The sequence below is a fragment of the Leptonychotes weddellii genome, chromosome 15 (genome assembly GCF_054177405.1).
Source record: "Leptonychotes weddellii isolate Sample4059 chromosome 15, ASM5417740v2, whole genome shotgun sequence".
In the NCBI taxonomy this organism is placed as follows: Eukaryota; Metazoa; Chordata; class Mammalia; order Carnivora; family Phocidae; genus Leptonychotes; species Leptonychotes weddellii.
In genome coordinates this window covers 20203184-20228610 of record NC_138383.1, presented here as the reverse complement: position 1 = coordinate 20228610, position 25427 = coordinate 20203184, and the positions used below count along the sequence as shown (strand labels likewise).

The 25427-nt window shown below is 45.9% G+C and overlaps 1 protein-coding gene across 1 annotated transcript; it reads right to left on the bottom strand.

Moving 5' to 3' along the window:
• Window positions 1-456: 456 nt before the first annotated feature.
• Window positions 457-23530, bottom strand: CWC25 (CWC25 spliceosome associated protein). The gene is made up of 10 exons (XM_006743305.3): window positions 23192-23530; window positions 20611-20783; window positions 13515-13751; window positions 9827-9896; window positions 9067-9194; window positions 8329-8392; window positions 7491-7702; window positions 6989-7087; window positions 2390-2551; window positions 457-1891 (listed from the first exon to the last, which is right to left on the bottom strand). The coding sequence occupies exons 1-10, from the start codon at window positions 23207-23209 to the stop codon at window positions 1777-1779; spliced, it is 1278 nt and encodes a 425-aa protein (XP_006743368.1). The 5' UTR covers window positions 23210-23530; the 3' UTR covers window positions 457-1776.
• Window positions 23531-25427: the final 1897 nt, after the last annotated feature.

The following is a 25427-nucleotide window of genomic DNA, read 5'->3' as shown; positions in this document are numbered from 1 at the left end:
GAACCCAGCAAAGGGAAAAGGAAGTCCTGCCGGGAAAACCAAGGAACGCCCCCTCGCTCCACCCAAGCGTGGATCTTCCCACTCCCCTGGGCCTGGAGAGCGCTCCACCCGCGGGTCACGCCCCTTTTCCCCGGGGCCAATGAGAGCAGCGGGCTGGGAGCACTGGGTTTTATGAATGGGTCCCGCACCCACCCACCAGCCGCTTGGCCTCCTCCCTCCAAAGGGTCGAGTTAAGAGACCGGCGGCACCTTTAGACATCTATCCTACAGCAGAGAATCCTAATCGTCTTATTCTCTGGCTCACTTCATGACATCTTTGAGTAAACTGCCCACGCTTTGTTATATAATTCCTCTCGGACGAAGGATCTCCAAACATTTGACACAAATTACGGGTCAGTATTGTTCTGTATGGGAATTCGTAAATTCGGTACTCAGCGCATGGTTGCTCTTTAAGCAGTTACAAAAATAAATGTAGCCTTTATTACCAAGTAATAAAATAAAAGACATAATTAGCACAGAGAAGCAGGATGAGGTGATTAAATGAATAACAAGAGTGTGTTATTTTCTTTCTGGGGAAAGACTGGGTTTTAAGTATTATAGTGCCTGGCATCATAAATGCACAAAAATATAAATCCAAATTCGTTTTAAGCAGAATTAGGGATTAGCAGAACAAGGAACTAGCCCGGCTAATGTGTGGGTCAAGAGGGCCTAAGGAGTTCATGGGTCAAATGAGGGCTTCTGGTAAAAGAACAGAAAAGGGAAAAGAGTAAAGGAAAGAGACTGGTCCCAAGTCTTTGGGGTTTTTAATACCTGACTAAAAAATAGTAGCAAACTCCTGAAAATCTACAATTGTATTAAGATTACTACATGATTAAAAGGAAGCCATGAAATAAAACAGCTTCCATTTTATTTTCTTTTAAGAGCCAGGGTGGGAGCACACTAGTAATTTGGTCCTGACTCCTAAAATCATTTGACTTCACCGCTGCACTGCCCACAGGGGAGCCTGTAAGCAGTGTAAAAGGACAGATACCCTGGATCCTATCTACAAACCCAGGCTCCTCCTAAACTAGCCGGATTCAGAGGGGAAAAAAAGCTGACCTGCCTTACTGTATTACTCAGTAACATATAGTACAGTCACTTACCAAACAAGATGTTCTCACAAAGCTAACTTTTTAAAAAGCATGTAAAAATTATACATTTATACACATACACACTATACTTTTACAGTTCAAAAGATAGTCAACAGCTCATCTAGTGCTTTTCTGGATTGTTTTCCCTTCCAGATTCTTTGTCACCCCCTTGGCTCTGCCCTAAGCTGACATCATTCTGTCACATTATCTACTAAATCAAGTAGATGTTCATTTACCCTACTAAGCACAATCTATCTGGGTGACTCGAGAGAGAGGTTTCTGCAAGGTCCGGTCTACACTGAGGCACACTGTTCTCACAGCCGGGAAGAAAGTGGCATAGTGTAAGTATCATGACTGCAGGAAACAGCCTTCCAGAGCAGGATGAGTGCTCACACCTAGAGTGTCCAGTGCCCACTCACTAAAACCTACAAGGCACTCAGCAAAAGTTACTGAGGGTCCCACAAAGTGCGCCACACTGGTTCCCCAAGGAAGTAAGCTGTCTCAGGAATCGCTGGAGGAGAGTCATCTGAACAACGGTGCTCTGACAACTGTACAAGAAGTCACTTGAACTCTTATAAAGAGAATGTTTAAAGGATCAGCAGCCTCCCTGGAAAATTCAGGAAAACCAGCAAGAGAGGGGATGGCTTTCATCTTTTCATAAAGTTCTTCTCCAGAGCTACTGAGGTTCTCTGTAGAGAGTAGATGTTCCGTTTCACCCTATCCTCCAGGGAGGAGGTAGATGCGCTCTCCAGCTTCATGCGGCTAAGAAAAGACAGGAGAATAACGTGAGTAACAAATATTTGTCAACTGGTCAACTATCTGGCAGAAATAGAAGAAACAGGTTGCCAGCCATAAAGCAGATGTAGAAACCCAAGCTCTTTTAAGCCCATGCAGGTAACCTTGGAGTGGACTCCATCTGGAACTCAATTTGTTAAAATAACTTCCATCAAGGAAAAGTTATCTGTTTTGGAAACCAAGTAAAGCCTCATTGGAAAAAGGCCTCCTGAGCCATGAATTCTTATTTAAATGGAAGGCAAGGAGATTCAGTGAAAATACCAATTCACTCCTCCTTCCTTCAAATAAAAAATATCCCACTGTCTAGCTAGATGCTGGGAGTAGTAACAAAGGTGGCTTGGAGGCTGACCTCCCTGTTCTTGCTGCAGACACAGAAACACCAGGAACACAATGAATGAATCAGCTACCCAGCTGCCTCCTTGGGACCACAGCCATGAAAGCCCTTAGGCAGCAAGATGCACTCACTGGATAAACTTCCCATCCCGGGCACCCAGCTTCTCCAGCCTCTGTTCCCGTTCGTCATCCTTAGCGTGCCTCTTGAGGATATTCAGCCTCTCTTCCTCCCGCCACTTGGCATTTTCCATCATCTCTTGACGTTTTCGCTCTAGTTCCTCTGATGAGAGCTTTCTGTTGAACACAAAACCCATCCTATCAGGTCTACTTCTCTCCCAGCAAAAAAAAACAAACACTACAGGGAGAACAGAAATCAGGTAGGATCCCCCACCCTGCTCTCTCTATGGAAATGCTCAACCCAGGGCCACACTCAGCATGAGTTTCCTTCCTTCCTAATATCTTGGGCAGGTGGCTTCATCCAAATTTCAAAGACTTGTAGTGACAGATTCCATACTCTCTCTCAGTAATCTCTGGAGTGATTCATTATTCTAAACATTAAATACAAAATATTCCAATTGTTTGCTCAATGACTTATTGAAGAACACAGGACTAAGTTAGCCATGTGACTGCTGACATCTACCATCCACCCACTGGAAATGCTTAGAAATTCATGGACATAGCCCAGGAGTACACCGCTTTAGGAATAAGCTAGAAGCCAGATGCCTGAAGAATTCAAGTCAATTCAACTTAATCTCAGAGAGTAATAGGTAGGTCTTCTTCCCTGGCACTCACTGCAAATGAAGTCAGACCAAGAAGAGGTGATGAACCAGGTCAATCACTATTTAACGATGTCAGAAATCCAAATCCATTGCTTCTCAAATGGGTGTGATAAGCCCATTTAAAAGATCCCCCTTTAAGAGGAAAAATAATTCGTGGAGTCCCATTAGGGAGTGGAATTCAATTTTGAGACAGAAACTTAAAACACTAAAACTTGACATTTAGTTGTCTATAGTGAAATGACAATGCTCCGTTTCAAAAAACCCACTAAATAAAATATATAAAACCACAAAGAGAATAGGAGAGGAGATGACATTGGATAAGAGATGTCTAAAAATTGTTGGAAGATGGAAGTGGATGAAGGGGTGGTAACTACTTTTTACAGATTAGAGAAAACTCAATCCCTTTAAGTGCCCAATACTAATCAGAAGCAAAATCCAGGAAAGGCTCAGAGACTGCAGGCACCAAATAGAGGATGGTGGTAAAGCTCAGTCTTTAAATCTGTATGAGGAGGGGCGCCTGAGTGGTTCAGTCGTTGGGCGTCTGCCTACGGCTCAGGTCATGATCCCAGAGTCCTGGGATCGAGCCCCGCATCGGGCTCCCTGCTCTGCAGGAAGCCTGCTTCTCCCTCTCCCACTCCCCCTGCTTGTCTTCCCTCTCTCGCTATGTTTCTGTCAAATAAATAAATAAAATCTTTAAAAAAAAAAAATGAAGTCTGTATGAGGAGCAATTAAGACACCCTGGGTCCTCATGCCTAACTTGGGGAAGCCAGTGATTGTTCTCCCAAGCATCGACAGGAGACCCTCCAGAAGGGAGACCCTTCTAGGAGTTTCTGAAGAACTAAGCTAGACAGGAAATCAGAAGTTGCAGGCTAATCAGGCACAGCAAAGGAAGCTGGCAGGGCCACCAGGGGTGGAAATAATTTCTCCCAAAATGCCAGCAGCCAGAGTTAGAGCCATTGGTCACACAGCCAGAGGGCTTTTTCCTTCTATAGAAAAAAAAAAATTTTAAGATTTATTTATTTATTTGAGAGAGAATGCAAGCAGGGGGAGGGAAGAGGGAGAGGGAGAGAATCTCCAGCAGGCCCTCCACTGAGTGTGAAGCCCAACACAGGGCTCAATCCCATGACCCCATGATCATGACCTGCGTGGAAACCAAAAGTCAGGCGCTCAACCGACTGAGCCACTCAGGCACCCTCTTCTACAGAAATTTAATGGTTCCTGGGGGCCTGGGTGGCTCAGTCGGTTAAGCGTCTGCCTTCGGCTCGGGTCATGATCTCAGGGTCCTGGGATCGAGTCCCGCAGCGGGCTCCCTGCATGGCGGGGAGCCTGCTTCTCCCTCTCCCTCTGCTGCTCTCCCTGCTTGTGCTCTCTCTCTGTGTCAAATAAATAAATAAATTTTTTTTTTGAAAAGAAGAAATATAATGGTTCCTGACAAGAAAACCAAAGATACTGACATAAAAGTGTCCCCAGCTAAAAACTAATCAAACCCAATCTCCCACCAGTAGATAAGTCCTGCCCATACACAATACAGTGATCTCAGCTTTAATTCCTTACTCTTACATATGAATAGACAGTGAAATATCAAACATTTCAGGAAAGCCTCTCACATGAAAGAGACCAAAGGAAAAGGGAACAGATGAAGATGAAGCACAAAACTTATTAAAAGTTTACAATTAAAAATTTCACTCAGAGGGCGCCTGGGTGGCTCAGTTGGTTAAGTGACTGCCTTCGGCTCAGGTCATGATCCTGGAGTCCCAGGATCGAGTCCCGCATCGGGCTCCCTGCTCGGCAGGGAGCCTGCTTCTGCCTCTGACCCTCCCCCTTCTCATGTGCTCTCTCTCTCTCATTCTCTCTGTCTCAAATAAATAAATAAAATCTTTAAAAAAAAAAAATTTTCACTCAGAGATAATGAAAGATATTACATCGATAAAATGGAAAAGGTTTTTAAAATGAAACATTAGGGAGGGGGCACCTGGGTGGCTTTGTCCACTGAGTGCCTGACTCTTGGTTTCGAGGGATGGAGCCCTGTGGCTCTGTGCTCAGCAGGGAGTCTGCTTGAGATTCTCTCCCTCTGACCCGCCCCCACTCTCTCTCTCTCTCTAAAATAAATAAATCTCTCTAAAATAAGTAAATAAAATCTTTTAAAAAAATTATAAAAGTGCTGTGTTGCCTATAAGAAATTTTGTAATTTCAAAAGCAATGGAAAATATTAATTAAATGGGAGTCCCACAAGACCCCAAAAAATTTTTACAAGAAAAAATAGCCTTATTCCATAAAAGTTGCTTTTTTTAAGAAAAGATTTTATTTATTTATTTTGACAGAGAGAGAGAGCTCGCAAGCGGGGAGTAGGGCAGAGGGAGAAAGAGAGAGAAAATCTCAAGCAGACTGCCCACTGAGCATGAAGCCCTACATGGGGCTCGATCGCAGGACCATGAGACTATGACCTGAGATGAAATCAAGAGTCGGATGCTTAACCAACTGAGCCACCCCCCAAATTTTGGTGCCCCCAAAATTGCTTTAAATTGAGCATCTTACTACAAAAGAGAAGCTTCATCTTTTCAGCTGTTAAAGTCGTTTTAGATCACCAATTAAAACATACACACAAAAGAAAATGCACACATTTAAAAATTCTCAATTATAGCCATAATTTTTCTTTTTATCTTGATTCACTGTCATCTTAATTACATAAAACCACCTCCACCACCTGGAACACCAAACCAAAACACACAGTGAGATCACAAAATCTATGCATGGAAGTTTCTGTGCTTTTACTCCTGGGAGAGAGAGGTCTTAAGGGCTCTAACCCATTTAAATCACAAAATTCAACACAAATATTCTAAGGGTTAGGATAAGAAAGCCTGATAAAGTAAGACAAACTAAAGTGATGGCAGATGGCAAGAGAGACAGAAAAACAAAGCAGGATCTGAAAAAGGATAGTCACACACTGACCAAGAGCCTTAAAACACAAAAACAAATACATACGTTCATGAGCATTGACCCAAAGAGCAGCGTAACTTCCAGCCCAGCTGAAAAACTGTCACCAATAAAAGATTAAATTCTACATAACATACTCTGTCTGGGCAGGCAGGGAAACATATAACATATTTTAGAAAGTTGTCAGTCAAGATTAAAACTTTTTAAAAAGTTTCTGTTCCTTAGAAACTTAGGGAATCAGGCAATCAAGAGTTAAAAGGGACCTGTAGGGTCTGCCTCTTTTTTAACATAGTGAATACAAGAGGTGGTGTAGACTCCCAGTGGTTCTCAATGTTGACTGCCTGTTGAAATCACTGGGAAGCTTTAAAAATACTGATGTCTGGGCCCACCCGTAGAATTTATGATATAATAGGGCTGGGGTGCAGCCAGGTAATGGAATTTTTTTTAAGCTTCCCAGATGATTCTACTGTGCAGCCAATTTGTTTAGGCAGTAAAAGGAAGTTCACAAAAGTTGCCCGGCTCCTCTCAACTTCTACAAAGAGTAAGCGAGACCCCCCAGAAACAGCCTTTTGTGGGCACAGCCAACTCCCCTCAGGTCCCAGGGCTGAATGCCCCTGTTCCGTCTAACTCACTCCATACCCAACTCCAACACAGAGTCCATCTTAGGGTGTCTGCCTTCAAGGAGAGCACCCTGCTTCCCCTTCAGCTGATGCCTCAAGAAAGGAACACTCTCTCGAGAAAAGCTTCTCTATGGAAATCTCTGTGAGAATTAGTATGTTTACAGATGTCCAGAGACAGTCACTTAAGCAATTGTTCATTAAGTTAAAACTATTACTTTGTCCTTTCAATGTGCCTCGCAGGGAAGGGAGGCGGGCCAGACTGTTAAAAGCTGACAGGAAGAATAAAAGCTGGTTTGGTAAAAAAAAGGTGATGTAGATTATCCACTTGCCCTGGTTTGAGCCACTCCTAGACTCAGGCCTGCAGAGTCTGCAGTTCTCATCCGGGGCTCCTGACTCACCTGGTGTATCCAGGAGCACGCCGCCTTTGGTAGATCTCCTTTTTAGGTGATGGGCTTTTAGTTCGGCCTCTATCTCTCCTGTTGACCTTTGAGTTGTGCCTGTGACAGACACAGAGTGGGCAAAGAAGAGAAAAGCCTTTTCAATACAGGGGCTTTTATCATGTCCCTCAAATAATGGGAGAAAAGCTAACAGTCTTAGAATTATAATCCAAACTGAAGAGAACAGAGGGCAGAAGTGGAAGAAAAGCAAACACATAAAGATATATAAGATTTGATATTAAACTCATTCCAAAGATTCCACATATATAAATATGTAGTTCTAGGGGCCTGAGCTTTACATTGAGGTGGCCGGGGGTGGGTAACGACAGGGACACACAATATAAAGTAAATAAAGCAAAGACATTTGGAAAAATTAATGAACAGACATCAGTAAAAGCAAATATACCTGCTGTGACCAGCCCCCACATTTACAAGCCATTTCCCAGTGAATTCCCACACTCACGATTTGCTTGGCCTCGGGGACCGTGACCTTCTGCCTGGGGATCGAGAATTCCTGTCCCGGGACCCCGCTTCTCGGGTGCTCTTCTTGTTGGCATGTCTGGGAGGTGAGTGGGAGGAGCTTCTGGACCTGGAATAATTCTTCAACCCGTGCATTCCCTTTTGCTTGGCCATCAGAGAACTCTGCACTCCATGGCTATGGTAGGAGTCCCTGATCTGTAGCATCAAGGAAAGGAAGAGAAGATATTCATAGAAGAATCTGCAGCTCAGGAGAAAATGCAGTGAAACAAGGAAATGAATGAGCACTGAGGTTCTGTAAGAAGCCAACCAGGCATACCCAGCCTAACACACAGTTACCACAGAGAAGCACTCAAACTTAGCAAAGTTCTCTGCAGAATCCCCTCAGAGAATGGACCCTGCCAGCCACCTGCACTGCCTTAACTTCACCACAGCCTGAGTAGGAGCAAGAGGCAGGGCATGGAGACCAGGACCTAAGGTTAAACCTACTAAGGAAAAAAGGAATCTAGAGGGATGGTGGTCAAAAGCCATCAACCTGGAAGCTAAAAATGCCTGCATTTCATGGAAATTATGTGCAGAGGGAGAGGCAGAATGCCTGCAGGCCCCACTAGTGGTTTAGGCTCTCCGCTCAGAGGGCCCTCAGCCCCGGTTGGAGGCTCAGGGGTAAGGAATGGGCCAGCTCCCCAGCAGCCCTGCCCCTGGTGGCCCAAACTCCTTCCTTCCCTCATGATGTCTGATTGGCTGCAAGAAATGCTCTCTGTCCAAACAGGCTCTCAAGTCAACACATTCCAAAGTCACTCCCTCTGAGATGCTCACATCCTTACCTGTAAGCCATATCCCGGGGCTCTGGACAGCACAGGGGAAGAATCTGCCATCTTCTTTTGAGATCTAAGCGATTAAAACACACATTGATTGAAAAAGAAAATGCATAAAGGTCCAGTTTAAATCCTTTGTGCTGAAGCAAGCTTCCTGCTTCAACTGTGACCTTTCCCACTTGTGCTACACTCGGCAGTGTGGCTGCCTATTTGGACTGTCTCTGCTGGAGAATGCATCAGCAGAGTCATGTTTTTCCTGTGAAAACCCGCGGGCCTAGCTTTTCAGCCCCAACGCCTGAACACATTCTCCTCTCACCTCGTGCTGCTATTCTAGGGACTAAGAGTGAGTCAGCAGTGCCAATGCTCACTGCTCCCACAGACAAGACACACAGAATGGGCCCAGATGGGCCCATTAATGCATTAAAAAAAAAAAGAAAGAAAAAAAAAGGCGGCTACATAAAATCCACTTCCGTCTTGGAGGAGTCACGAGCAGAGACGAAAGTCACATCTAGGATGTCTGCGCTGAGACCTACAAGGCTACGGTCAGCTCCGTGAGGGGCCGCGCCGAGACCGCCAACGAACGCGGGTGCTGGATGGTGAGTTCTGTGGGCATGGGGCCCACGTGCGAGTGCTCACCCCTGAAACCCCGGTGCCTGGCAGGTCCTAACACAAAGCAGGCGTCCGTGACTATCTGGAGAATGAATGAGTCAATGAGTCAACGAGGGAGGCCCGCCTCCACATGCTCACCTCCCCCGGCCGCGCTCCTCCTCGCTACTGCAACCATCACTACTTGAGCTTCTGTGCTTATGTTTCTTGTGCTTCTTTTTCTTCTCCTTCTTCTTCTTCTTCTCCTTTTTTTCCAGACTCATTTGCAACTAGAAAACAGCCAGAACATAGCCACGTAAGATCAGGGAGAGCCCTGAGGGGCCTGGTTCATGCACAAACTACCTGACTCTGTGCCTCTGGGTCGACAGGGGTCCAGGATGCTCACAGAGCTTCCCTGTCAACAGGAGGAGGCAAGTGTTAACCCTGGCAGTGCGCACACACCTCCCTGGACTACTGAACGGACACTCTGGTGGGTGGAGTTAGGACTTGGTATTTGTAAACCATCCCCAGAACCAATGCCTTGGAAATCCCAATCTGTCCAAAGAACTCCAACTCCACTGAAAGCAATCGGGGACTGCAAGATCAATTTTTACATTTTCCTTACCAACTAATCCAAAACACAATCACATGGTATGTCAAGTGAATGATAAATGGGCCCTAGAGGCTCGACACCACGTGATCTCCTGAATACACTGTATGATCAGGACTTCCACAGGCATGTCCCATACTCCTAATTTCTAAAAAAACTGACATCACATAGTGCTTTTCCAACCAAACAACATGAAAGAGGAAATCATTCTGCTTTCCCGCTCATAAGGTAAGAGTGAAATGAGAGTTCTCATGTTAAGTAGCTACAAGATCCTCTTAGTGTTTGTTTGATAAACTACAATAAACTACTTACCAATTCTTTGATTTTCTTCATTTTCACAGGATTATTCAACACCTCTCTTTTTTTCTCCTCCTCCTTCTTCCTAAAAAAAAAAAAAAAAAAAAAAAAAAGAGGAAATAATAAAAATCATGACTATCTCTTTTGGCAAGGGGATTAAGTCATTCATTCTACTCTCCACAAGTCTACACAGCAATCTTTTTTCCAAATGCACGCAGACAGCGTTTGTGTGAAAAGCTGTATGGTGGTGTGGAGGCCTTCGGGCTTCTTCCTCAAACCTACAGAAGGGACTGAATTGGAGGGCAAGGTTACACTGCTTTCCTGTGGTACAGAAGAGTGCGTGTGGGGGCACCTGGGTGGCTCAGCCATTAAGCGTCTGCCTTCGGCTCAGGTCATGATCCCAGGGTCCTGGGATCGAGCCCCACATCGGGCTCCCTGCTCTGCGGGAAGCCTGCTTCTCCCTCTCCCACTCCCCCTGCTTGTGTTCCCTCTCTCGCTGTGTCTCTCTCTGTCAAATAAATAAATAAAATTAAAAAAAAAAAAGAAGAAGAGTGCGTGTGGGCTGTTCCTCATTAGGCTTTATGCTCAGGGCTTCCAGGCTGGTCAAGTAAATGGGTGTCATCCTGTGTATCAACCGGTTGCTGCTTAGCACGAAAACCAGCTGGGAAATAAAGAGAATGGATTCCTCTTTCAAGAAGTCTTACTCTCGGGGCAACTGGGTGGCTCCATCGGTTGAGCGTCTGACTCTTGATTTCGGCTCAGGTTGTGATCTCAGGGTCATGAGATACAGCCTTGTATCAGGCTCTGCGCTCAGTGGGGAATCTGCTTAGATTCTCTCTCTCCCTCTTCCTCTGCCCCTTCCCCATCTCTCTAAAATAAATAAAATAAATCTTTAAAAAAGAAAAAAAAAAAGTCAGGGCGCCTGGGTGGCTCAGTTGGTTAAGTGTCTGCCTTCGGCTCAGGTCATGATCCCAAGTCCTGGGATCGAGCCCCACATCGGGCTCCCAGCTCAGTGAGGGGCCTGCTTCTCCCTCTGCCTGCCACTCCCCCTGCTTGTGCTTTCTCTCTCTCTCTGTCAAATAAGTAAATAAAATCCTAAAAAAAAAGTCTTACTCTCATTTATTGCTCATGACAGTAAACTGGTTGGCCTTCATGGAAGACAATTTGGCAGCACTTATCATAGCCCGCATAATCTTTAATCTTATAAATTCTTCCTTAAGAATTTGTTACTGTAAGGATATAATCCAGGAAAGTCCCTACAAAGCTGTCCATATTATAACAATGAAAATTTGGAAACAAGTTAGGGCCCAATAAGAGAATATTAATAAATAAATTATGGTATATCCACACAATGTAGACATAAAAAACAGTATTATAGGAGCACAGTTAGTGACATAGAAAGATGTTTGCTATATATAACTAGGTGAAAAAAAGGAGTTTATAAAATAATACGCATAATATTTGTACATCAATGTTCAGAGCAACATTATTCACAATAGCCAAAAGGTGGAATTAACCCAAATGTCCACTGATAGATGAAGAGACAAATAGGATGTATACAGTGGAGTATTATTCAGGCTTAAAAAGGAAGGAGGGGACGCCTCGGTGGCTCAGTGGGCTGAGTGACTGACTCTTGATTTCGACTCGGGTCGCAGGATAGAGCTCCTCGTTGGGCTCCCCACTCAACAGGGAGTCTGCTTGAGGTTCTCTCTCTCCCTCTGTCCCTGACCCTGCTTGCACACGCTCCCTAAAATAAAGTAAGTCTCAAAAAAAAAAAAAAAGGGAAGGAAATTCTGACACATGCTACAACACAGATGAACCTGTGAAGACCTTATGCTGAGTAGAATAAGCCAGCCCCACAAAAACATAATTACTGTGTAATTTCACTTATGTGAGGCTCCCAGAGTAGTCAAACTCACAGACACAGAAAGTAGAATGGTGGTTCCCAGGGGCTGGGGGAGGGGGAAACGTGGACTTTTTTTTTTTTTTTTTTTAATTTTATTTATTTATTTGACAGAGAGAGACACAGCGAGAGAGGGAACACAAGCAGGGGGAGTGGGAGAGGGAGAAGCAGGCTTCCCGCGGAGCAGGGAGCCCGACGCGGGGCTCGATCCCAGGACCCTGGGATCATGACCTGAGCCGAAGGCAGACGCTTAACCGACTGAGCCACCCAGGCGCCCCCTTTTTTTTTTTTTTTTTTTTAAGATTTTATTTATTTATTTGACAGGAAACGTGGACTTCTTGTTTCACGGGTAAAGAGTTTCAGTTTTGCAAGGTGAAAAACTCCTAAAGATGGGTGGTGCTGATGGCTGCCCAATAGGGTGAATGTACTTAATGCCACTGGACTGTACACTTACAAAGGGTTACGACTGTAAATTTTATGTTATGTTTTACTTACCACGATTTAACTAATTAAGAAGCTAACAAAATGGAAGAAAATATTTGCACATACATACACAGTACCTTTACATACACCTAGGCAATACCTTTACTATGTAAATAACTTCAAAATTTTTTCAAGGGGCGCCTGGGTGGCTCAGATGGTTAAGCGTCTGCCTTCGGCTCAGGTCATGATCCCAGGGTCCTGGGATTGAGCCCCACATCGGGCTCCTGGCTCAGCGAGGAGCCTGCTTCTTCCTCTCCCTCTGCCTCTCTCCCTGCTCATGCTTTCTCTCTCTCTCTCTCTGTATCTGTGTGTCTCAAATGAATAAATAAAATCTTTAAAAAAAAAAATTTTTTTTTTCAAAATTAGAAATATAAATGACAAATGTTTTTCGATGTTCAACCTTATACACTTGAAATAAAATGCTGCAAATTAAACCAAAAAAATTAATATGCACAGCATGAGTTGGCACCCAAAATGCAACTCGACTTTGATATGTTACATATTAGGATTTCACGGAAGATTCTAACGTTTCTTTTTAAAGGCTTCTGCTGTACAAAAAAAAAAGAGGAGGGCGCCTGGGCGGCTCAGTTGGTCAAGCGACTGCCTTCAGCTCAAGTCATGATCCTGGAGTCCCGGGATCGAGTACCGCATCAGGCTCCCTGCTTAGCGGGGAGACTGCTTCTCCCTCGACCCTCCCCCCTCTCATGCTCTCTCTATCTCATTCTCTCTCTCAAATAAATAAAATCTTAAAAAACAAACAAACAAACAAAAAGAGGGGTTGGGCGGGGTAGAAGGCCTGCTCTCCCACCTATCGCGCTCTATACATAGTCCCAAATTTCCAAGAAGCTGCCAGCCTTTCTCACCTTGCTTCTAACTCCTATTTTTGTTCAAGAGCCAAAGGTAAATGAATAATCTGGTCCGGTCCGGTCCACTGGCCATCACTTATCACATGGCCTAGATAAGACACCCACGATAGATCCTCCTTCCCAACATCAGGGAAACCAAAGAGAGACAGATCCTTTTACAGGGCAGACAGAACCCAAGAGGAAACCAACTGTGAAGCTAAGCAACTCTGAAAAAACAAAACAAAACGGGCGCCTGGGTGGCTCAGTTGGTTAAGCGACTGCCTTCGGTTCAGGTCATGATCCTGGAGTCCCGGGATCGAGTCCCACATCAGGCTCCTTGCTCAGCTGGGGGTCTGCTTCTCCCTCTGACCCTCCCCCCTCTCATGTGCTCTCTCTCTCTCTCATTCTCTCTCTCAAATAAATAAATAAAACAAAACAAAACAAAACTCTTCCCAGCTGGCCACCAGTATACCTGATGATGAAGAGTGGGTCCTCCCGGATTTTGCTGGCCATATCAAGAAGGGAATTGGCACCGGAAGGGGCAAAAATAGAGCCTGGGAGCAGTCCTGTCTCTGAAGAACAGCCTGCCTCCTTCTCCTCCATCTTCTCGAAAACGTACTTGTCAATGGGGCGCCCCAGCAAGTACTCATCGCGGTTCACCATCCCACCAGGACCCTGATACATCCAGTCCAATTTTTCTTCTTTTTTCCTAGTTGAAGACAAAAAAAACACAATCAAAGGAAACGTAGACTCTTGCAGACCTACACATGCAACCCGAACACGAGGGCTAGAGGACTCCAGCTGGTCGGAGCAGGACTCATTCTCCAGGCACCTGGCAGAGCTAAACCCTGTGCTCCATGTGGCGCACGAGAACACATGGTGCTTGTCAGCATGGAGCTCACCATTCAGGGGAGAGATCGTTTCCCCACTCTTAACGCCATTTATGTGGAGAAAGTATCCCTCAACCTGAGGCATGGACATTTGCTCAGGGCTTCTCAAGCCTCCTTTACCAAGCCTTTACATTCTGCTTTCATTTTGAGGAGAATCGGAAACAAGCAGCAGATTCTGGATCATCTCACTACCAAGAACAATCTCAGGGACCGCATATGCAGTTCCGTGAAGTGTGTTTGGGTGCGGCTTGTCACATGGGCACCAGCAGCAATTCTCCACTTGGGAAGATAACGAGAAAAGACCAGGGATAACTGAATAAGCAAATTATGCTTTCAAGCCAAAAGAGAGGGGCCAAGTTATGTCCAATATTTGCCAAACCAATACTGCCATGTGGTTCGGAGAGAAAAAAGTGGTGGGAAAATCGCACCTCACACAACAGACAGAAATGGCATGCTGAACTCACAAATGCCTGTGTGGAAGAGCCAACACCAGTGGGCTCACGCTGCAAGCGGCAAAGTAGTTTCATCAGAACAGTATGATCCGTAATGTTAAATTCAATGTTTATTGAATATGGCTTCTTAACATTTGTGTATTTATTTTTGCTTAAGATTATGTAACAACTATGAGCATAAAGGATGTCTTCCTAAGTTATATGTCTTTGGACAATTTTTTTAAAGATTTTATTTATTTAGGGGCGCCTGGGTGGCTCAGTCGGTTAAGCGTCTGCCTTCGGCTCAGGTTATGATCCCAGGGTCCTGGGATCGAGCCCCGCATCGGGCTCCCTGCTCGGCGGGAAGCCTGCTTCTCCCTCTCCCACTCCCCCTGCTTGTGTTCCCTCTCTCACTGTGTCTCTCTCTGTCAAATAAATAAATAAAATCTTTAAAAAAAAAAAAAGATTTTATTTATTTATTTGAAAGAGAAAGAGTGTGTGCAAGAGCGGGGAGATGGGGGAGGAACAGAGGGAGGAGAAGCAGACTCCCCACTGAGCAGGGAGCACAACACAGGGTTTGATCCCGGGACTCTGAGATCATGACCTGAGCCAAAGGCAGACACTTAACCGACTAAGCCACCCAGGTGCCCTGGTTTAAAATATTCTGATTAAAACTGTCCAGGGGTGCCTCAGTGGCTCAGTCGGTTAAGTGTCTGACTCGATTTTGGCTCAGGTCATGATCTCAGGGTTGTGGGATCGAGCCCTACATCAGCCTCTGCACTCAGCGCAGAGTCTGCTGGAGATTCTCTCTCTCCCTCCATGCTCATGCTCTCTAAATAAATAAATAAATAAACAAACAAATAAAATCTTTAAAAAATAATATTTTAAACCAATGATGGAGGGGCATAACCCTTAGTTTTAGTTTAGTTTGGGTTTTTTTCCTATTAAAAGGATGGGTTTGAGGGGTGCCTGGGTGGCTCAGTCGTTAAGCGTCTGCCTTCGGCTCAGGTCATGATCCCAGGGTCCTGGGATCGAGCCCCGCATCGGGCTCCCTGCTCCGCGGGAAGCCTGCTTCTCCCTCTCCCACTCCCCCTGCTTGTGTTCCCTCTCTCGCTGTGTCTCTATCTGTCAAATAAATAAATAAAATCTTTAAAAAAAAAAAAAGGATGGGTTTGAGAAACACTATAGTCTAGAATTAAGAACTGATTGTGGACCACTGAGGTCGGGCTCCACCCAGCTTGCCTGGCCTCACTCACACCACTGGAGTCAAGATGGAGGAGTATAGTGAGGACCATGCCCTGTGGGGGTCCTTATGATGAGTACCATAGGTACTGATATCTTTCAAGCAATTAAAGGGTCTCACCATTCTCCAGCTGGAATAAACCAAAAACTTCAAGGGAGTTTGACAGCTATTAAAATCAGGCCTCCACAGTTGGGAGGTAGCTTTATAGTTTAGGGAGGCCTGTTTTCCAGATTGACTGTTGAATGGTTCAAGCTAGAGGGAAAGAAGATCTCTGGAACTCCACCACAAGTGCTGCCTTACTAGGAGCCACAATGGTAGCAAGACATGGACCAGTGGCCATGGTTGTTGGGTCAGCTAGGATGGGTGATCCAAGGTTTAACTGGAGGAGCTGGTACCCGGTGGACAAAACTTGCCTTTGTGCAGTTTCCCAATTGTCCTTAGTTTGCTGAAGACCCTTCCCAGTTGCCTTCAACCCAGTTACCACCCTCACCATTGGAGACTATGGACAATGCCAATAGGACTTCTCTCCCTGGATTTCTTTTTTTTTTAATCTATTTTTTTTTAAGATTTTATTTATTTATTTGACAGAGAGAGACAGCGAGAGAGGGAACAAAAGCAGGGGGAGTGGGAGAGGGAGAAGCAGGCTTCCCGCGGAGCAGGGAGCCCGATGTGGGGCTCGATCCCAGAACCCCAGGATCATAACCTGAGCCGAAGGCAGATGACTAATGACTGAGCCACCCAGGCTCCCCATCTCCCAGGATTTCTTTAACAGAATAAGTTGTAGTTCAAGAAGGATTTGGGAAGACCAAGGCATTCAGAAGAGTGCACGGCACAAAGTAAGTACTAAATAAACACTAGCTGGCCCTTTTATTAGCTATGTATACGCTTCTCTCTCCCACCAGGTTTATTCACCTGTGAATCCCAGACAACTGCCTAATGATCACGTGTTCAGTGTTTGCCATTTTATGGTCAATGGATCTTGAGCAAGGCAGTACTTTTTGAAAGAAAAGCATGTCTTGGTGATTGGGTCAGGGGAACTTTCAAAGGACATACCAAAGACGACTGGAGGGATCATGCCTATGCATGCCTGCCACTAACAGGGATGGAGAAGCTGAGAAAAAAGATTCATTTATCCATTTGTAAACATTTACTCTGCTACTTCCTAGAGCCAGACCGATGAGGAAGGCCAGAGGATGAAAAAGATTCAGGCAGCCAGGTCGCTCATAAGCTACTGGATGAGGCACAGAGGTCCACACATTACCAAGCGGTGCTGAGGAGCACTAAGCATGTGCTGAGGGGACTAAGGGAGTCATCAGCATGAAGGTGACAAGCGGCACTGCAGGAATGAAGTAAATCTGACAGAGAATAAAGGGAGAAGAGCAGCTAGGAGATGAGGGAGAAGCTAAGTAAGTGAAGGAAAGAGAAGACAGGATATAGGAAGAGGTAGGAGGACAAGCAACCTGTAGGCCAAGAAGCAAAAACATCTCTGGGCAAGGGCAACTGGGTCAAATATAGAAGAATGGATATAAAAAATGAAGGCAGGGGCGCCTGGGTGGCTCAGTAGGTTGAACATCTGACTCTTGATTTTGGCTCAGGTCCTGATCTCCGGGCCAGGGGATCGAGCCCCATGTCAGGCTTCGCACTGGAGTCGGCTTGAGATTCTCTCCTTCTGCCCCTCCCTTCACTTGTGCACGTGCTCTCTCTCCCTCAAATAAATAAATAAATAAATAAAATCTTACAAACAAACAACCAAAACCAAAAAACAACAGCAGATACTCCTATAAAGTAGTATTTTCACGGCTCTGTTGAGTCTTGAAGGGACTCAACAAGTATCAGTCCTATTCAGTCAGGCCCTCTAGTAAGAGAACACACTGAATTGCCAAGATCCAGGGCTTGGCCTGGTTCCACCACTACCCAGTTGCATAGTTACTTCTGTGCATGCAAGTTACTTCCATATCCCTGTGTCTAAAACAGAGCTAGTAACCACCATCTCTCACTGTTAACTCTGAGTTTTTAGATGAGAAGATACTTGGGAGAAAAGCCACGTAAAATCAAAATGATCTTGGGGTGTCTGGGTGGCACAGATAGTTGACTGACTGACTCTTGGTTTCGGCTCAGGTCATGCTCTTCGGATCCTGGGACCGAGCCCCACATTGGCTCCATGCTCAGCGTGGAAATTGCTTGAGAGTCTCTCTCTCTCCCTCTGCCCCTCCCACTCATGCTGTCTCTCTCTCTAAAATAAATAAATCAAATCTTTAAAAAAATAAAAAAGGCAAGATGATCTACAGATTTTTTGTTGTTGCTATCATTAAATATATAGACCACGTTCTCAATCAAGCTGCCCGTTAGATCACCAAGAGCTCTTAAAAGATACAGATGCCCTTGCCCTACACACCCCCTGCTATTCTTAGGGAACCACTCCCATCTTTAATCTTCTAAGAATACTCTAAAGTGCAAAGGCTGAGAAACACTGGTATGGACCACCATCTAGAACACGTAATTTTCTAGCATTATCAGTAAATACTAAAGCAACACTATTGCAAAGAGGGATGTGGACATCCAGGATAATACGTGTATTAAGTTTTCTATTTGTTCTGAGAGATGCATTATAAATTTAGAAAAGATTATCTGACCCATGGAAGTGAATCATTACATGGTAAAAGGATTCTACGGGCATTTTATAGGATAAATTAAAAGCATGTCACTGTGCAAAGAGCTATACAAAGCAGTGAGATGGACAAGCAGATGATTAAATACAGCTGCAAGTAAAGACCAAAAAAAGGACATACATGCTGACCTTTGTGTTTTATAATGTTCGAGGATACGTGAGGGGGCAAAAAAAAAAAAAAAAAAAATCAAAAGAATATAAAATCAACTTCCTCCTACTCACAACAGGTAAGCAGGCATGAGAGTCAGCAAAGGATAAACGTTTAACTCCTAGCTCTGAAGCTGTTCATCTACACTCCCATCTCATTAACTAGACTCTGCAAAGCCCAGATTTCTGATACAACAGGCGTATGATGTGTAATGCTTTGCTGAATAAGAATTTCAAGGGGTGCCTGGCTGGTTCAGTCAGAAGAGCATGTGACTCTTGATCTCAGGATTGTGAGTCTGAGCCCCACGTTGGGTGTAGAGATTACTTTAAAATAAAATCTTAAAAAAATTTTTTTTTCGGGCGCCTGGGTGGCTCAGTCATTAAGTGTCTGCCTCCGGCTCAGGTCATGATCCTGGGGTCCTGGGATCGAGCCCTGCATCAGGCTCCCTGCTTAGCGAGAAGCCTGCTTTTCCCTCTCCCACTCCCCCTACTTGTGTTCTATCTGTCAAATAAATAAAATTTTTAAAAAATCTTAAAAATTTTTTTTTCAAAAATAATTTTTTTACTTTTGGTTAGTGGAAAAGCAAAATCTTATGACTAATAAGTACTGAATCTAAAATTGGTATCTGTTTTAAAATCAAGGGTTCACAAAATCTAGTTTCACATAGAACAATATGTGTTCACCTTATAAACTGCCCAGGAATTAATCTGAATGTGTGAAATTTACTGACATTAAATTATAATGTAGGCACCTGGCTAGAGCATGCAATTCCTGATCTCGGAGTTGTGAGTTTGAGCCCCACATTGGGAACAGAGTTTACTTAAAAAAAAATAACAACACATTTTTAAAAATGTAAAGTATATAATTTACATAAAGCATATAAAGTAAAATAATTTAACGTATGTCTATGGTACTAAAAAACATAAAATTTCATCCCCTTATCTCATTTGACGTATTAATGTCATAACTATATTTTGTTCTATTTAAAAATTCTAGGGTGCCTGGGTGGCTCAGTTGGTTAAGCGACTGCTTTCAGCTCAGGTCATGATCCTGGAGTCCCTGGATCGAGTCCCGCATCGGGCTCCCTGCTCGGCAGGGAGCCTGCTTCTCCCTCTGACCCTCCCCCCTCTCATGTGCTCTCTCTCATTCTCTCTGTCTCAAATAAATAAATAAAATCTTTAAAAAAAAAATTATCTTTAAAAAAAATAAAAATAAAAATAAAAATTCTAAAAAACTCTATTTTAAAACATTCCAAGTTTCACACTTGAGTCAGAATGGCCTTCCCCCCAATCCAGTATCCTGAAAGAATGTGACTGTCACCATGCCTAAGTTCCATAATGCCATTTCCATGTGTATGTTTCACATACACACACCACCCTGAATGTCACAGATCCTCTTGTCATGAAGTATGAAAGAAAAGCCCTAGATACCCAATGGGGAGAGTATGCCACCCACCACCCCAGAGACATGAACGAGGAGAATGACAGTACAGATTACTCCGATTTTAGTCTATATGTTGTTTTCACTAAACTTAAGAATGCGCCGTACGTTTTATGCTTCTTATTTTTCTCAGAATACATTTGCTCCCACCTCATTTTATGAGATGGACAGGTTAATGATCATCTGCTGCTCCTATCCTGTATCACACATGAGGAAACTGAAGTAGGGTGAAATGGAGTGGGACTGTCCACAGTCACACAATTTTTACTGACAGACACCACCCACCTGCTTCCATGAGACCTCACTGCCCCCCTAACATGAGTCTGCAGTACATAAACAAACAAAAGCAGGACTGAGGCCCGGACACGCTCTGAGAGGTGGGGAGGAGGCAATCATCCTCAGGCATGCTTATTAATCACCAACCATGAGCGAGGCCTACACTAAGCCCTTTACACGCTATCTCATCTGATCCTCCACAAACCTTGGGAATTGGGTACTCTCATTCCCCTGGTTCTACTGAGGTAACTGAGGCCCCCATACTTGCTCCCAGTGACACAGTTAGGCTGTTACACGCAAAGCCAGCCTGAGAGCCCAGGCCGGATTGACTCCAAAACCCATGCTCGCAGCCAGCAGTTCTATGACAAGTGGATGATGCAGCTGCAGGCCAGCCCCGCAGTGCCCCAGGCCACCGGGACAGCCCTAGCCCCACAGCCCCACTGCCCCACTGCGGCCTCAGCCTCTCACTCACTTGACAGCCCCAACATCCTCAGCGTAGCGCTGCATCTCTTCCCGGGCCCTCTCCTCCCGCAGCTCCCGCTGCAGCTCCTCGATCTTCTTCCGCTCAGCCTCATGCTTCTGCTCAGCCTTCCACACCTTCTCCACATTGCGGAGGGTCTGTGGGTGCCAGCTCTTCTTCAGATTCTGTGGTGAATGAAAGAAGGGAGAAAACAATGCAGGGGGTGGGTATTGGCCCCTCCATTCCCTGTTCATGCCCAAGCAAACATCTAAGGGCAAGACGTTCTTCACAATGGTGAGGTTGGCACCCAATAATCTCTCACACATCTGGGGGTTTTGTTCAAGTATGTAAAGCTTCAGCATAGAACAGGCCTTTTCTGGATTCCCTTTGAACACTGTTAGCTTGAAATGTTTATGGATCAGACTTCCACTGACCATGCCTGAACTAAGGTACGGTGGTGACAGGACAGGGGGGATGGGCAGAGAGGTGGGAAGGTAAACTCTGAAAGGCAACAGAACTCTAGTGCGTTTGGCAGGGGACATTCATTTTTATGAACACAATCTTCTTCTCCTTGAGTCCAGTTAACCTGCCTTAACCTTATGTGGTTTATAACCCCACCAAGTACCTCTTTCAACCTTCCTTCTTGGGAATCTCCCCTCGGTTCTGATCTCCCCTTCACGCTGCACCCTGAAGCACCTCAAGAATGCTTCTCATCTCCCTCCTCCCCATCAGCCACTGCTTTGGTTCAGCTGCCAACCAGGGAAGGTTTCCTGGAAGAAGTGACATCTAATGACAATTACAATTTAGCCCAGTGATGTAGGAAGCAGGGAGGAACAGGGGTAGATTTCCAGAGGGAACAGCACACACAACTGCAGGCCCAGTGGTGAGAAAGAACATAGCACAAGAGATTCTGTGGGGCTAAAGAAGGCATGCAAGCTGATGAGGAGGGGGGTCTAAGATGAAGCCAAACAAGCCAACTAAGAAAGGAATAGAGTAAGGGCCTTATAAACCATGTTAAGGGGGTGGGCTTTATCCTGTGGACAGTAGGAAACACTAAACAGTCATATGCCGGTGACAGGCATGAGTAGCTATCATGTTTAGAATGCACTGGAGATGGCAGAGATTGAGGACCAGGAGACCAGTTAAGAAGCCTAAATGAGAAAACCTACAAGAGGTACCTGGCATGTAGAAGGTATTCAGTCAATGAGGGCTCTCTTTTCTTTCTTTTCTCTTTTCTGCCTTGTCCTTTTCCCTTCATCAGGCTGCTCAGTCCCCTACCCCACCCGTCCCCAGCCTTGTCCTACTGGTCTTTCTCCCCTTCCTTCAACATGGGTGATTCTGCCCCCTAGGGAACATTTGGCAATGCCCAGAGACATTTCTGGTTGTCCCAACTGGAGGAGAAAAGTGCTACTGGCATCCAGTGGCTAGCGGCCAAGGATGCTGCTAAACATCCTACAATGCATAGGACCACCACCCACCCACCCCCACACACACACAAAAAGCAAAACAAAGAATTATCCAACCCAAAATGTCAATAGCACTAAGAAACCCTGAATTAGAGCTTTCCTGTCCCTAAATGCAGTTACCTGAAGAACATGCTAAATTGGGGCGCCTGGGTGGCTCAGGCGGTTAATCGTCTGCCTTCGGCTCACGTCATGATCTCAGGGTCCTGGGATGGAGTCGTCAGGCTCCCTGCTCAGCGGGAAGTCTGCTTCTCCCTCTCCCTTTGCTCCCCCCCCCACCGGGCTCGCTCACTCACTCTCTCATAAATAAATATTCTTTAAAAAGAATACACTAAATTGTATGAATCTTAGAGTCTTGGAAAGCATTCTAATCAACAACACCTGACAAACTCTAATACAGATACTGGACAGGTGGCAAAACCGATCTATTTGCTGATTCAATCAGCTACACTTTAAAGAGGTTAGCATCTTTCTGATCTTGTACCATGTTCTTGTGGGTCCTCTGCCCTATCAGGAGCTCAGCACACTACAAATGAACTATACAGTTTAAGAGAAATTGCCACATAACTTATATTAAGTGCTATAAACTCAGAAGAAAGCTGTCACTACAGATCAGAATGCAGCATTGAAGGAGGAGTGGAAGTCAGAAAGGTGGACGTGAAGAAGATAATTTCGGGTTTAAAATAGATATGGCTCAGGAGTGAAGAGAATGGGGCACGACCACCCCTACTACAGCCCCAAACATGACTGAACTCCCAGCTGAGGAAGAGAGAAGTGTCCCACGACAAGATATACAAAATCAAGCCTGCGTAACTTGGTATCTGCCTCCTTTCGTAGGCATGATTCCACCACCACCACCCCCTCCCGGACCTTCCCAGAATTTCCAGCCGGGAGGGCCCCCAGTAACAAACACACAAACACCAGCCGCCACAGCTTCGCACACCTTCCCAGATCTCTGTCTGGTCCCTCCGTAGCCCCAGAGATCGGTCCCCTCTCCAAGACTACGCTCCCTTCTTGCGAAAGCACGGCTATGTAGCCGTGCTCACCCACTCCCACACCCTCCAATTTCCGTCCCCAGCCGGGGTCGGTCTCCCGCTCCGTCCTCCCCCGCCCAGGCCTCCCTCACTTACCAGATCTCCGCCCCCCATGACAGCTGAGAAGTTTCCTTTCTGCGCGGACCTGGAGGACGCGGGAGGGATCGAGAGGAAACGCAGAAAAATAGTTCAGCTGCGACCTGCCTGCCACTTTTACTGCCCGATCTAGAGCCCACTTCCGGGAGGGCGCCCAATTACTGCGTCGGCGTCGCGGCACGATGACGTTTAGTACTCTGTCGCGCAGTGCGGTGTTAGCGTCACGGGCGGTCTCACGGCTTGCGGCCCAGATCTCGCGGCGCCTGCGGTCCGGTTTTGGACACCTCTGTTGGCACCTCACCCGGTTTCGGGAACGCTGTGTTGAGGCGGCGCTGCTCGGTCCTCTTACGGTCGGCCGGGAGCCCCGCCCCCGCCCCCGCCCCGCCGGCCTGTTACCATGGCAGCGCGCCACGACGTTCCCCCCGCCGCGCACAGGCTCCACCCGGCTTCTCCGCGCCCGGCTCCAGTGCCAGTTCGCCCAGTTCGCCTCCACCCCGCACACCCCCCTCACGGCCTTTTAGAAAGGCTTTTCAAAGCCGCACTCCTCTCCAACCTCCACGCAGGGTCAACTCTTACTCCAGGCCTAGTTTATCGAGGGAAGCAGAAAGCATCCCGCCGAAATTCCATCGGCTTCCCTGCACCAAACCTTTATTATTTTTTTATTGGATGAGGCCCACCCACATAAGGCTCTCTACCCAAAAGGTGGGGCTCGAACTCACGACCCTGAGATCCCAGGAGCCTGCTCTACCCACTGAGACCGCCAGGCGCTCCCTCCTGCACCAAACCTTTAGAATCTGCCTGCTTCTGCATTTCCTTTCCCTTCATTTATGTCGGAAGAGGCGTCCTTCCCGTCTAAGTCCTCACGGTTCATCAGCTCTGCATCCGACCCCTCACATTTGGTATTACAGATACCTTCCTCCATCCTGTAGCGCCCTCAGTACTGGCCCTTTGTCATCAGCATCTTTTTTTTAAGATTTTATTTATTTGGGGGCGCCTGGGTGGCTCAGATGGTTGAGCGTCTGCCTTCGGCTCAGGTCATTGATCTCCAGGTCCTGGGATCGAGCCCCACGTCAGGGTCTCAGCTCAGCGGGGGGGAGGGCTCTGCTTCTCCCTCTTCCTCTGCCTCTCCCTCTGCCTCTGCCTCTTCCTCTCCCTCTCCCTCTGCCTCTTCCCCCGCTTGTGCTCTCTCTCTCTCTCTCAAATGAATAAAATCTTTTAAAAAGATAAGAGTTTATTTATTTTTTAGAGCTACAGAGTGAACTCGAGCAGTGGGAGGAGCAGAGGGAGAGAGGGACACGCAGACCCTGCACTGCCCACCGTGGGGCTCGATCTCAGGACTCTGAGACCTGAGCTGAAACCAAGAGTGAGATGCTCAACCCGCTGAGCCACCCAGGAGTCCCTGTTTTCAGCATTTTAGATGCGCTCAACTGACCCTTTAAAAAACAAAAAACAAAACGGGAAAATAACCATGTCTTTCCCCTAGCTGCTCCACTTTACTTCTTAACCAGACTGTAAATGGGCTGTCTCCACTCAGGAGACAAGATGCCTCCACTTCATCTTCTGCTTAACCTCAATCCTCCACTCAGCTATTCTTCCCCCATAATCTTCAGCAATCCCCCCATACTTAAATCAAAAGTCACATCCCATCCTCATTTGACCTCCCCTAGCCTTTAAAGGTATTTCCCCTCTCGAAACACTACATATGACTTCTCTGCACCACTCTCCAGATTATTGTTTTATTCTCTAGTCTCTTCTCAGGGAACATTTTGTTTCTACTTCATTTTGCCTCTTCATCTTGCTCTAGGTTCTGTCTTGGGTCTTTTCACACTAAATGCTCTCCCTGGGTGATCTCATTTACTCAAGGGCTTCAGTTCCATCTATATACTGATGGATCCCAAATTCATTATCTCCAGTCGTATTTCTCTCTCAAGCTCCAGGGTTTTAAGCCTGGCTATTAGACGTTTCCAGTTGGACATCTGGGAGGCACGGAAACTGAACTCATTATCTAACCTATCCTTATTTCCAGTTGGACATCTGGGAGGCACGGAAACTGAACTCATTATCTAACCTATCCTTATTCCCACTATCCGCTCTTTTCTCCATTACCAGTGCTTCTCCATCTTGACATCATCCAAGACCTCTCCCTCACCTCCAACATCCAATCAGTCAACAAGATCCTTGCTGCTAAACATCTCTCACACCTATCCACCTCTCTGTCACCATTCACCACCAGCCT